Raw genomic sequence first — 14,780 nt, 5'->3', positions numbered from 1 at the left:
AAAAGCCAACATAGTATCTTAATAGGGCATTGGACCACCACGAGCCAGAACAGCTTCAATGCACCTTGGTATAGATTCTACAAGTGTCTGGAACTCTATTGGAGGGATGCTCCATTCTTCCACAAGAAATTCCACCATTTGGTGTTTCGTTGTTGGTGGTGGAAAACACTGTCTCAGTCGCCACTCCAGAATCTCCCAGAAGTGTTAAATTGGGTTGAGATCTGGCCACTGAGACGACCACATGGTTTACATCGTTTTCATGCTCATCAAACCATTCAGTGACCACTCGTGCCCTGTGGATGGTGGCATTGTCATCCTACGGGGGTATAGCCATGGTAACCAAAATAATGGCCTGCCCAGCATTTCTATACATGACCCTAAGCATGATGGGATGTTAATTGCTTAATGAACTCAGGAACCTCACCTGTGTGGAAGCACCTGCTTTCAATATACTTTGTATCCCTCATTTACTTCTTTTGGCAGTTAGCTGTAGGTCTTGGTGCTGTCTTTACCCTGACTAACCTCACCATCTTGCTCTCTTTCGCTCTCTCCCTCTTTATTTCCCCTCCTTCCTTCCACCTCTAGGTGAAGAACCTGAGCCTGGGCATGGAGCAGGAGGAGCAGAAGCGCAGGCTGAGCAAGAACGACCTGAAGGCCCAGACCCAGCAGGTGACCGCCCTGCGCTCCTCAGAGAAGCAGCTGAAGCAGGAGCTCAACCACCTGCTAGACATGAAGCAGAACCTGGAGAAACAGTACCAGGAGCTACGCAGGTAGAGCGGGATACACACACACACAGTGCGGCTGGCTTGGACATAAGTGTGTGATCACCAATGGATGTTAGATATCATGTCTGTCTTTCCCATGCCCTAAGTGGTGGGAGTTGTGTGTCACTTGTTTCAGATTGACATGTGATTTGACATGGCAGTGATTGACAGTGATTTTGCCCAATCACAGGGAGAGACAGGAGGCTGAAGAACAGCTGAAGGAGTTGAAGGACCAGCTGGAGGCGGAGCAGTATTTCACGGTACTGTTGATTTCTAGACACTCCCAATGTGTGGAAAGACTGGGTCGCAAAATTCTTGCAATTTTTCCAAAATTCCCAGGTTTTCCAGAAATCCTGGTTGGAATACTCCTGGGTATTTTGGGAAAGTGACTGGAATTTTGCACCCCTAAGAAAGACTATTAGCTCTTTTCTGTCTATTTGTTCTGCTTACCAGTGTAGTGTTTTATCCCAAATGGCACGCTATCCCCTATGTAGTGCACTACTTTTGGCCAGATCCCTATGGACCCTGGTCAAAAGTAGTGCACTTCAAATGGAATATGGTGCCATTTGGGACATCCCATAGTTGTTGTGTGTTGACCGTTTCCTCTGTGCCAGACCCTGTACAAGACCCAGAACCGAGAGCTGAAGGAGGAGTGTGATGAGAGGAACAAGCTGTATAAGGACATTCAGCAGAGACTGGAGGAGTACCAGGAGGAGAGGTACTGGAACATTAGGATCCAACCAGAAACTCTTCCTTGACACTAAGGTTGCAACATTCTGGTAACTTTTCCCCAAATTCCCAGGTTTTCCAGTAATCTTACAACCAGGATTTCTGGGAACTTTGGAGAAAGTGAACAGACTTTTGCAACCCTACCTGACACTATGTTCACACTGCTGAGCCGAGCTGTACTGCACTGGCCTGGTTATGTATATCTACTGTAGGTGATGGACCGGACCATTTGAAAGGAAAATATCATCTTGACCCTCTGAGCACCTCTCACAAAGTGTTGGAGATTAGAGTCATGAGCACACTTAGTCTCTGTAGGACTATCGCCTGTCCCTGAAAGATGTAGCCGAACGTCAACATGCATCTCTCTAGGACTATCGTCTGTCCCTGAAAGATGTAGCCGAACGTCAACATACATCTCTCTAGGACTATCGTCTGTCCCTGAAAGATGTAGCCTAACGTCAACATGCATCTCTCTAGGACTATCGTCTGTCCCTGAAAGATGTAGCCGAACGTCAACATGCATCTCTCTAGGACTATCGTCTGTCCCTGAAAGATGTAGCCGAACGTCAACATGCATCTCTCTAGGACTATCGTCTGTCCCTGAAAGATGTAGCCTAACGTCAACATGCATCTCTCTAGGACTATCGCCTGTCCCTGAAAGATGTAGCCTAACGTCAACATGCATCTCTCTAGGACTATCGCCTGTCCCTGAAAGATGTAGCCGAACGTCAACATGCATCTCTCTAGGACTATCGTCTGTCCCTGAAAGATGTAGGCTAACGTCAACATGCATCTCTCTAGGACTATCGTCTGTCCCTGAAAGATGTAGCCTAACGTCAACATGCATCTCTCTAGGACTATCGCCTGTCCATGAAAGATGTAGCCTAACGTCAACATGCATCTCTCTAGGACTATCGCCTGTCCCTGAAAGATGTAGCCTAACGTCAACATGCATCTCTCTAGGACTATCGTCTGTCCCTGAAAGATGTAGCCTAACGTCAACATGCATCTCTCTAGGACTATCGTCTGTCCCTGAAAGATGTAGCCGAACGTCAACATGCATCTCTCTAGGACTATCGTCTGTCCCTGAAAGATGTAGCCGAACGTCAACATGCATCTCTCTAGGACTATCGTCTGTCCATGAAAGATGTAGCCTAACGTCAACATGCATCTCTCTAGGACTATCGCCTGTCCCTGAAAGATGTAGCCTAACGTCAACATGCATCTCTCTAGGACTATCGCCTGTCCCTGAAAGATGTAGCCGAACGTCAACATGCATCTCTCTAGGACTATCGTCTGTCCCTGAAAGATGTAGCCTAACGTCAACATGCATCTCTCTAGGACTATCGCCTGTCCCTGAAAGATGTAGCCTAACGTCAACATGCATCTCTCTAGGACTATCGTCTGTCCCTGAAAGATGTAGCCTAACGTCAACATGCATCTCTCTAGGACTATCGCCTGTCCCTGAAAGATGTAGCCGAACGTCAACATGCATCTCTCTAGGACTATCGTCTGTCCCTGAAAGATGTAGCCTAACGTCAACATGCATCTCTCTAGGACTATCGCCTGTCCCTGAAAGATGTAGCCTAACGTCAACATGCATCTCTCTAGGACTATCGTCTGTCCCTGAAAGATGTAGCCTAACGTCAACATGCATCTCTCTAGGACTATCGTCTGTCCCTGAAAGATGTAGCCTAACGTCAACATGCATCTCTCTAGGACTATCGTCTGCCCCTGAAAGATGTAGCCTAACGTCAACATGCATCTCTCTAGGACTATCGTCTGTCCCTGAAAGATGTAGCCGAACGTCAACATGCATCTCTCTAGGACTATCGCCTGTCCCTGAAAGATGTAGCCGAACGTCAACATGCATCTCTCTAGGACTATCGTCTGTCCCTGAAAGATGTAGCCTAACGTCAACATGCATCTCTCTAGGACTATCGCCTGTCCCTGAAAGATGTAGCCTAACGTCAACATGCATCTCTCTAGGACTATCGTCTGTCCCTGAAAGATGTAGCCTAACGTCAACATGCATCTCTCTAGGACTATCGTCTGTCCCTGAAAGATGTAGCCTAACGTCAACATGCATCTCTCTAGGACTATCGTCTGTCCCTGAAAGATGTAGCCTAACGTCAACATGCATCTCTCTAGGACTATCGTCTGTCCCTGAAAGATGTAGCCGAACGTCAACATGCATCTCTCTAGGACTATCGTCTGTCCCTGAAAGATGTAGCCTAACGTCAACATGCATCTCTCTAGGACTATCGTCTGTCCCTGAAAGATGTAGCCGAACGTCAACATGCATCTCTCTAGGACTATCGTCTGTCCCTGAAAGATGTAGCCTAACGTCAACATGCATCTCTCTAGGACTATCGCCTGTCCCTGAAAGATGTAGCCTAACGTCAACATGCATCTCTCTAGGACTATCGCCTGTCCCTGAAAGATGTAGCCTAACGTCAACATGCATCTCTCTAGGACTATCGTCTGTCCCTGAAAGATGTAGCCGAACGTCAACATGCATCTCTCTAGGACTATCGTCTGTCCCTGAAAGATGTAGCCGAACGTCAACATGCATCTCTCTAGGACTATCGTCTGTCCCTGAAAGATGTAGCCGAACGTCAACATGCATCTCTCTAGGACTATCGTCTGTCCCTGAAAGATGTAGCCTAACGTCAACATGCATCTCTCTAGGACTATCGCCTGTCCCTGAAAGATGTAGCCGAACGTCAACATGCATCTCTCTAGGACTATCGTCTGTCCCTGAAAGATGTAGCCGAACGTCAACATGCATCTCTCTAGGACTATCGTCTGTCCCTGAAAGATGTAGACTAACGTCAACATGCATCTCTCTAGGACTATCGTCTGTCCCTGAAAGATGTAGCCTAACGTCAACATGCATCTCTGTAGGACTATCGCCTGTCCCTGAAAGATGTAGCCTAACGTCAACATGCATCTCTCTAGGACTATCGTCTGTCCCTGAAAGATGTAGACTAACGTCAACATGCATCTCTCTAGGACTATCGTCTGTCCCTGAAAGATGTAGACTAACGTCAACATGCATCTCTCTAGGACTATCGCCTGTCCCTGAAAGATGTAGCCGAACGTCAACATGCATCTCTCTAGGACTATCGTCTGTCCCTGAAAGATGTAGCCGAACGTCAACATGCATCTCTCTAGGACTATCGTCTGTCCCTGAAAGATGTAGACTAACGTCAACATGCATCTCTCTAGGACTATCGTCTGTCCCTGAAAGATGTAGCCGAACGTCAACATGCATCTCTGTAGGACTATCGTCTGTCCCTGAAAGATGTAGCCTAACGTCAACATGCATTCCACCCTTATCACTCAGTCAATTGCGAGATGATAGCCTGACAACACTGCAGGTAATATGATCCGCGTGTACCTAACCTCCAGTCTACAGGTGATGTGCCATCAATCACCAACACAATAAGCTTTGAGCATCTGAAAAAATGACGCAAGATTTTAGTTCTGAGTTAACCGAGATTTAACACGCACTGTAAAGTCACACAGACAGACTTTTAACACGTAGACTCCTGTAACAGCAGGCCCGTAGGACTGTGGATAAGTGTTTCATAGAAATGGCTATGGAGCTCATTGATTGGCCTGAACATAACGTTTACTGAGTTTGAGAGATGAATGTAGGCCTTGGTCGTGTGACTGCCCTGACAAACATGACACACTAATGTTATCTGTTCCTCTTTCCCCTATTGTAGTGTAAAATCCCACAAACACTGATTTTCCTGGTATTACGGGAGTTCCTTTCCGGCCTTCCAGTGACTGCTCTGACATACAGTACTGGACTAGATTAGGTTTCATTAACTTTATTTTCCCATGCAGTAGTGTGAGATTTTCCCCACATTCCTCATTTCCAGGGGTCTCTACTTCCCTACCCAGGGATTCCCTGGCGGCCGAAACAGTACTGTGCACAGATTTAGTCTCGTTAACATTTCCCAGGTTATAGTGTCCAATTCCCCAATGTTCCCACATTCCCTGATATTCCGGATCTTCTTTCCCTCAGGGATTCCCTGGCGGCCCAGCTGGAAGTGAGCCTGACCAAGGCGGACTCGGAGCAGCTGGCGCGCTCCATCGCCGAAGAGCAGTACTCCGATCTGGAGAAGGAGAAGATCATGAAGGAGCTGGAGGTGAAGGACATGATGGCCAGACACAGGCAGGAGCTAGGAGACAAGGAGGCTACCATCGGCTCGGTGAGAGGGGGGAGATGGAGAGGGGGGCAGAGAGAGAGGGAAGGAGTGTGAGGGGGAGGAGGGAGAGGAGACATGATGGCCAGACACAGGCAGGAGCTAGTAAACAACGAGGGGATAGAGACAGAGGGAGGAAGAGAGACTGACGGACAGAGGGAGGAAGAGAGACTGACGGACAGAGGGAGGAAGAGAGACTGACGGACAGAGGGAGGAAGAGAGACTGACGGACAGAGGGAGGAAGAGAGACTGACGGACAGAGGGAGGAAGAGAGACTGACGGACAGAGGGAGGAAGAGAGACTGACGGACAGAGGGAGGAAGAGAGACTGACGGACAGAGGGAGGAAGAGAGACTGACGGACAGAGGGAGGAAGAGAGACTGACGGACAGAGGGAGGAAGAGAGACTGACGGACAGAGGGAGGAAGAGAGACTGACGGACAGAGGGAGGAAGAGAGACTGACGGACAGAGGGAGGAAGAGAGACTGACGGACGGAGGGAGGGAGGAAGAGAGACTGACGGACGGAGGGAGGGAGGAAGAGAGACTGACGGACGGAGGGAGGGAGGAAGAGAGACTGACGGACGGAGGGAGGGAGGAAGAGAGACTGACGGACGGAGGAAGAGAGACTGACGGACGGAGGAAGAGAGACTGACGGACGGAGGAAGAGAGACTGACGGACGGAGGAAGAGAGACTGACGGACGGAGGAAGAGAGACTGACGGACGGAGGAAGAGAGACTGACGGACGGAGGGAGGGAGGAAGAGAGACTGACGGACGGAGAGAGGGAGGAAGAGAGACTGACGGACGGAGGGGAGAGTGAGGAAGAGAGACTGACTGACTGACTGAGGGGAGAGTGAGGAAGAGAGACTGACTGACTGACTGACTGAGGGGAGAGTGAGGAAGAGAGACTGACTGACTGACTGACTGACTGAGGGGAGAGTGAGGAAGAGAGACTGACTGACTGACTGACTGAGGGGAGAGTGAGGAAGAGAGACTGACTGACTGACTGAGGGGAGAGTGAGGAAGAGAGACTGACTGACTGACTGACTGAGGGGAGAGTGAGGAAGAGAGACTGACTGACTGACTGACTGAGGGGAGAGTGAGGAAGAGAGACTGACTGACTGACTGACTGAGGGGAGAGTGAGGAAGAGAGACTGACTGACTGACTGACTGAGGGGAGAGTGAGGAAGAGAGACTGACTGACTGACTGACTGAGGGGAGAGTGAGGAAGAGAGACTGACTGACTGACTGACTGACTGAGGGGAGAGTGAGGAAGAGAGACTGACTGACTGACTGACTGACTGAGGGGAGAGTGAGGAAGAGAGACTGACTGACTGACTGACTGAGGGGAGAGTGAGGAAGAGAGACTGACTGACTGACTGACTGAGGGGAGAGTGAGGAAGAGAGACTGACTGACTGACTGACTGAGGGGAGAGTGAGGAAGAGAGACTGACTGACTGACTGACTGAGGGGAGAGTGAGGAAGAGAGACTGACTGACTGACTGACTGAGGGGAGAGTGAGGAAGAGAGACTGACTGACTGACTGACTGAGGGGAGAGTGAGGAAGAGAGACTGACTGACTGACTGACTGAGGGGAGAGTGAGGAAGAGAGACTGACTGACTGACTGACTGACTGAGGGGAGAGTGAGGAAGAGAGACTGACTGACTGACTGACTGACTGAGGGGAGAGTGAGGAAGAGAGACTGACTGACTGACTGACTGACTGAGGGGAGAGTGAGGAAGAGAGACTGACTGACTGACTGACTGACTGAGGGGAGAGTGAGGAAGAGAGACTGACTTGACTGACTGACTGACTGACTGAGGGGAGAGTGAGGAAGAGAGACTGACCTGACTGACTGACTGACTGACTGAGGGGAGAGTGAGGAAGAGAGACTGACCTGACTGACTGACTGACTGAGGGGAGAGTGAGGAAGAGAGACTGACTGACTGACTGACTGACTGAGGGGAGAGTGAGGAAGAGAGACTGACTGACTGACTGACTGACTGACTGAGGGGAGAGTGAGGAAGAGAGACTGACTGACTGACTGACTGAGGGGAGAGTGAGGAAGAGAGACTGACTGACTGACTGACTGACTGAGGGGAGAGTGAGGAAGAGAGACTGACTGACTGACTGACTGACTGACTGACTGACTGACTGAGGGGAGAGTGAGGAAGAGAGACTGACTGACTGACTGACTGAGGGGAGAGTGAGGAAGAGAGACTGACTGACTGACTGACTGAGGGGAGAGTGAGGAAGAGAGACTGACTGACTGACTGACTGACTGAGGGGAGAGTGAGGAAGAGAGACTGACTGACTGACTGACTGAGGGGAGAGTGAGGAAGAGAGACTGACTGACTGACTGACTGACTGAGGGGAGAGTGAGGAAGAGAGACTGACTGACTGACTGACTGACTGAGGGGAGAGTGAGGAAGAGAGACTGACTGACTGACTGACTGAGGGGAGAGTGAGGAAGAGAGACTGACTGACTGACTGACTGACTGAGGGGAGAGTGAGGAAGAGAGACTGACTGACTGACTGACTGACTGAGGGGAGAGTGAGGAAGAGAGACTGACTGACTGACTGACTGAGGGGAGAGTGAGGAAGAGAGACTGACTGACTGACTGACTGAGGGGAGAGTGAGGAAGAGAGACTGACTGACTGACTGACTGAGGGGAGAGTGAGGAAGAGAGACTGACTGACTGACTGAGGGGAGAGTGAGGAAGAGAGACTGACTGACTGACTGACTGAGGGGAGAGTGAGGAAGAGAGACTGACTGACTGACTGACTGAGGGGAGAGTGAGGAAGAGAGACTGACTGACTGACTGACTGACTGACTGAGGGGAGAGTGAGGAAGAGAGACTGACTGACTGACTGAGGGGAGAGTGAGGAAGAGAGACTGACTGACTGACTGACTGACTGACTGACTGAGGGGAGAGTGAGGAAGAGAGACTGACTTGACTGACTGACTGACTGACTGACTGAGGGGAGAGTGAGGAAGAGAGACTGACTTGACTGACTGACTGACTGACTGAGGGGAGAGTGAGGAAGAGAGACTGACCTGACTGACTGACTGAGGGGAGAGTGAGGAAGAGAGACTGACTGACTGACTGACTGACTGAGGGGAGAGTGAGGAAGAGAGACTGACTGACTGACTGACTGACTGAGGGGAGAGTGAGGAAGAGAGACTGACTGACTGACTGACTGACTGACTGACTGAGAGGAGAGTGAGGAAGAGAGACTGACTGACTGACTGACTGACTGAGGGGAGAGTGAGGAAGAGAGACTGACTGACTGACTGACTGAGGGGAGAGTGAGGAAGAGAGACTGACTGACTGACTGACTGACTGAGGGGAGAGTGAGGAAGAGAGACTGACTGACTGACTGACTGACTGACTGACTGACTGACTGACTGACTGACTGACTGAGGGGAGAGTGAGGAAGAGAGACTGACTTGACTGACTGACTGACTGACTGAGGGGAGAGTGAGGAAGAGAGACTGACCTGACTGACTGACTGACTGACTGACTGAGGGGAGAGTGAGGAAGAGAGACTGACCTGACTGACTGACTGACTGAGGGGAAAGTGAGGAAGAGAGACTGACTGACTGACTGACTGACTGAGGGGAGAGTGAGGAAGAGAGACTGACTGACTGACTGAGGGGAGAGTGAGGAAGAGAGACTGACTGACTGACTGACTGACTGAGGGGAGAGTGAGGAAGAGAGACTGACTGACTGACTGACTGACTGACTGAGGGGAGAGTGAGGAAGAGAGACTGACTGACTGACTGACTGAGGGGAGAGTGAGGAAGAGAGACTGACTGACTGACTGACTGACTGACTGAGGGGAGAGTGAGGAAGAGAGACTGACTGACTGACTGACTGACTGAGGGGAGAGTGAGGAAGAGAGACTGACTGACTGACTGACTGACTGAGGGGAGAGTGAGGAAGAGAGACTGACTGACTGACTGACTGAGGGGAGAGTGAGGAAGAGAGACTGACTGACTGACTGACTGACTGAGGGGAGAGTGAGGAAGAGAGACTGACTGACTGACTGACTGACTGAATGACTGAGGGGAGAGTGAGGAAGAGAGACTGACTGACTGACTGACTGACTGAGGGGAGAGTGAGGAAGAGAGACTGACTGACTGACTGACTGAGGGGAGAGTGAGGAAGAGAGACTGACTGACTGACTGACTGAGGGGAGAGTGAGGAAGAGAGACTGACTGACTGACTGACTGACTGAGGGGAGAGTGAGGAAGAGAGACTGACTGACTGACTGAGGGGAGAGTGAGGAAGAGAGACTGACTGACTGACTGACTGACTGACTGAGGGGAGAGTGAGGAAGAGAGACTGACTGACTGACTGACTGACTGACTGACTGAGGGGAGAGTGAGGAAGAGAGACTGACTGACTGACTGAGGGGAGAGTGAGGAAGAGAGACTGACTGACTGACTGAGGGGAGAGTGAGGAAGAGAGACTGACCGATAGGGATGGGGAAGGTAGACTGACAGAGCGGGGGGAAGACTGACAGAGCGGGGGGAAGACTGACAGAGCGGGGGGAAGACTGACAGAGCGGGGGGAAGACTGACAGAGCGGGGGGAAGACTGACAGAGCGGGGGGAAGACTGACAGAGCGGGGGGAAGAGAGACAGACTGACAGAGCGGGAGGAAGAGAGACAGACTGACAGAGCGGGAGGAAGAGAGACAGACTGACAGAGCGGGAGGAAGAGAGACAGACTGACAGAGCGGGAGGAAGAGAGACAGACTGACAGAGCGGGAGGAAGAGAGACAGACTGACAGAGCGGGAGGAAGAGAGACAGACTGACAGAGCGGGAGGAAGAGAGACAGACTGACAGAGCGGGAGGAAGAGAGACAGACTGACAGAGCGGGAGGAAGAGAGACAGACTGACAGAGCGGGAGGAAGAGAGACAGACTGACAGAGCGGGAGGAAGAGAGACAGACTGACAGAGCGGGAGGAAGAGAGACAGACTGACAGAGCGGGAGGAAGAGAGACAGACTGACAGAGCGGGAGGAAGAGAGACAGACTGACAGAGCGGGAGGAAGAGAGACAGACTGACAGAGCGGGAGGAAGAGAGACAGACTGACAGAGCGGGAGGAAGAGAGACAGACTGACAGAGCGGGAGGAAGAGAGACAGACTGACAGAGCGGGAGGAAGAGAGACAGACTGACAGAGCGGGAGGAAGAGAGACAGACTGACAGAGCGGGAGGAAGAGAGACAGACTGACAGAGCGGGAGGAAGAGAGACAGACTGACAGAGCGGGAGGAAGAGAGACAGACTGACAGAGCGGGAGAGAGGGAGGAAGAGAGACTGACAGAGCGGGAGAGAGGGAGGAAGAGAGACTGACAGAGAGGGGGATGAGAGGGAGGAAGAGACTGATGACGGAGGGAAGAGGGAAGAGACTGATGAGGGAGGGAAGAAGGAAGAGAGACTGATGAGGGAGGGAAGAAGGAAGAGAGACTGATGAGGGAGGGAGGAAGGAAGAGAAACTGATGAGGGAGGGAGGAAGGAAGAGAGACTGATGAGGAAGGAAGAGAGACTGACACAGAGAGGGGGGACGAGAGGGAGGAAGAGAGAGATACAGAGAGTGAAACTGAGACCTGAATTCAATCAATCAGTTAAGAATATTGTCAGAGCGGGTTTCTGAAGCTAGGTTTCACAAGCTAGGTTTCCATCCAATAGCCAACTGTCTTTCATGCAAATATTCTAAAATTCGCATAAAAATTTGCATTTTCCTTCCAGAAATGTTTCCATCAAATTAAAAATAACTTCCATGTACCAAATAAAAAATATAATTTAAATCTGTTCCATCGCATTTTCAATTGTACTGATGGTTTTGTCACAAAATATTTAGCATTATATAGCGAATGTGCCCACTCTGGTCTTGGCACGTTGGCTCTAGCTAACAGCTCACAGATACAGTGCTGGTATAGCCTACATGATGAGACTATTATAGACAGAACAGCAAGATTATTTTTAGTTGTCAAACAGCAGCCAAGCATCGGTCATCATGTCACCAGAATAAGACCCTGGATATTTATTGGAAAGGAGCATCAAGCTCATCACCGTGCACTTTCACCACCCTGTGAAGTTCATCACTGTGCACTTTCACCACCCTGTGAAGTTCATCACCGTGCACTTTCACCACCCTGTGAAGTTCGTTATAACTTATGTCATCTGTAGACTAACAAACTGCATGGTTACCTGACGAGTCGTAGTGGGAGGACCACACACCACGTCATCGCGTTAGTCCAACTTTACTTTCATATGTTGTTATATCAAAATTTGCCCATAAAGGCGTTTCCACCGCCATTTCTCGCATTACTAATTTTACAGACACAAAAAGATTCCACTTTGTCTTGCGTATTTTGATTTTGCTGACATTTGGAAAGTTTACCGGAAAATGTGCTTTTTCCATCAGGCTTGTTGTGACTTTTTTTTATCCGGCATGTACTTTACTCGCATGAAAAGACCTACACACACACAGTACTTGGAGTGTCTGTAACGCTGACCTGTCCTCTGCTGCCTCCTACAGCTGGAGGAGTCCAACCGCACCCTGACAGTGGACGTGGCCAACCTGGCCAATGAGAAGGAGGAGCTCAATAACCAACTGAAGGAGATGCAGCAACGTGAGTCACCCCTCCTCTCATTGTCTAGATCCCTCGCCCCTCCTCTCATTGTCTAGATCCCTCGCCCCTCCTCTCATTGTCTAGACCCCTCGCCCCTCCTCTCATTGTCTAGACCCCTCGCCCCTTGTGCTCTGAGCCCCGGTTCACAGTGGCCAGAATGTAACAGAGATGTTATGAGAATGTTTGGTATTGGTTTGGTGATGCTGTGTGTTGTCCAAAACGTTCCAGGGGTGTTGTGAGAAGGTTTGGTGATGCTGTGTGTTGTCCAAAACGTTCCAGGGATGTTGTGAGAATGTTTGGTATTGGTTTGGTCCACAGAGCTGCAGAAGGCCAGAGAGGAGGAGAGACAGATGAACTGTGTGAAGATGTCCTTCGAGAAGCAGCTGCAGACGGAGAGAACGCTCAAGATTCAGGTGACAGACTGGACGGATGAGACTGGACGGATGAGACTGGACGGATGAGACTGGACAGATGTGTGTCATGTGTAAACTAGCTGGCTAGTGAGCGCTAGCAGCCATCTTGCGGTGACATCACCTGCCCTGAGACCTGTAGTAGCGCCACCCTAACCCTCCTAAGACGATGGCTGTGTCTGAAGTCTGTCTTGCCTACTACTTACTAAAACTACATCTGTACATTTTAGTCATTTAGCAGACGATCTTATCCAGAGCGCGTTACAGTAGTAAGTTACATACTGTGTACTAATAGTACTACATACTATTTAGAATGTACTGTTTAGTAAAAACAGATGAGGTATGCAACAAATATCAACATACTAGGCTCATCCATACTGAGAATGCGCAATTACATTGATTCCCGCCAATAGTTCATTTGGGTACAGCGCGTCATATCTGATTATCAGATGTTCTTCCTCAATAGTGTGCAGTGAATTCTACTAGATGGAAATTAATATGACATCCTGGCATTTAAAGCATCATCTTTTCTCAAAATGTCACTTTCTATAAAATGGTATATTTTCACATACCCAAAATGCTTACTATTTAGACAGCAAGTATATGTATTTGAACACTGCCCATGTTATTGGTAGGGTAATGGTTAGCATAAAACGCTAGCACCTGGAATACAAATGATGGTTGTGTTCCTGTCCTGGGTTCAGCAAGACCGCGACAGAACTCCAATGTTACATAGCATGCATCCATCTGTTCATTTAATATATAGGGTCAGATGCCTCGTCCCGGACTAAAGGCATACTCAATAGAGAATCTCCATGTCATGTGTTTGTTTTGTTCCAGGACTTGGCTGAATCGTGTGTCAGAGAAACCAGCCCATAACGTGTTTTTCATTGAGAATATATATTGCAGTGTGCTGTCCATTCCCATAATATATTGTGGACTGTATATGTCCGCCAGGCGATCAACAAGCTGGCCGAGATCATGAACCGCAGGGAGACGTTGCGTACGGGTCACAACCGCGACGACACGCTGGACGTGCGCAGGAAGGAGAAGGAGAACAGGAAGCTGCAGCTGGAGCTGAGGTCAGAGAAGGAGAAACTCAACTCCACCATCATCAAGTACCAGAAAGAGATCAACGACATGCAGGCGGTCAGTCTAAAACACAACCTTATGCTAACCATCACACAACCACAACCTTATACTAACCAAACCACAACCTTATGCTAACCATCACACAACCACATATGTATACTAACCAAACCACAACCTTATACTAACCATAACACAACCACTAACAGGCAGTCAGTCAGTACAACCAAAACACAACCACAACCTTATACTAACCATCACACAACCACAACTTTATACTAACCAAACCACAACCTTATACTAACCATAACACAACCACTAACAGGCAGTCAGTCAGTACAACCAAAACACAACCACAACCTTATACTAACCATCACACAACCACAACTTTATACTCACCATCACACATCCTCTTTAACAGGCAGTCAGTCAGTCCAACCTAGTGCTGAGCGATTTAACCAACGTTTCGTAATTTGACCAATGTTTTTGTTTTTGTGAGTCCAACGCAGCGTTTGTCTAGAGAGTATTCAAGTCAAGAACTTTATGGGGGACGCTGAGTTGAAGGGAGTTGTAGTTTTCATTAAGCCGAATATTCAATCTACGTGGAAATTAACTACAATGACCATAATCTGCCTATTTTTTCCGTCTCGGACAAGAGACAAATGTCCAAAATAAACCCAAAGCGTTTCTATGGGTTTAATTTGGACCTAAGCTTGTCGCCTGCCTTTCTGCCTTTGGGACAACGACTCCCATTGTTAAGGCGGAGACATGAGCATCTAGTCATTATATACAGATCTCTGGACGGATACACTTTTAAACCTGCTACGTTAGGTTAGATACACACAAATGAGGGAGGAATGTACACAACACAACAACGAGAGGGACAGAGACCGTTTGTGAAAGTATGTCTTATCTACTTTGGA

General features: G+C 49.3%; 1 protein-coding gene across 4 annotated transcripts in view; it reads left to right on the top strand.

Annotated features, from left to right (window-relative positions):
- The window catches only part of LOC129817696 (rho-associated protein kinase 2-like), a 71,794-nt gene that overhangs the window by 43,249 nt on the left and 13,765 nt on the right, over positions 1 to 14,780 (top strand). For all 4 annotated transcript variants that reach the window (XR_008753753.1, XM_055873186.1, XM_055873187.1 and 1 more), the window contains exons 19-25: positions 586 to 770; positions 955 to 1,024; positions 1,379 to 1,482; positions 5,533 to 5,719; positions 12,265 to 12,358; positions 12,677 to 12,771; positions 13,726 to 13,917. Coding sequence is in view for 3 of the 4 variants with exons in the window: in XM_055873186.1 (XP_055729161.1) it covers positions 586 to 770; positions 955 to 1,024; positions 1,379 to 1,482; positions 5,533 to 5,719; positions 12,265 to 12,358; positions 12,677 to 12,771; positions 13,726 to 13,917 (927 nt within the window). In the remaining variant the exon portion in view is untranslated. The remainder of the gene's footprint in view (positions 1 to 585; positions 771 to 954; positions 1,025 to 1,378; positions 1,483 to 5,532; positions 5,720 to 12,264; positions 12,359 to 12,676; positions 12,772 to 13,725; positions 13,918 to 14,780) is intronic.

The sequence above is a fragment of the Salvelinus fontinalis genome, chromosome 20 (assembly GCF_029448725.1).
Source record: "Salvelinus fontinalis isolate EN_2023a chromosome 20, ASM2944872v1, whole genome shotgun sequence".
In the NCBI taxonomy this organism is placed as follows: Eukaryota; Metazoa; Chordata; class Actinopteri; order Salmoniformes; family Salmonidae; genus Salvelinus; species Salvelinus fontinalis.
The sequence above is the reverse complement of the archived record's forward strand: the minus strand, read 5'-3'. Positions and strand labels throughout refer to the sequence as shown.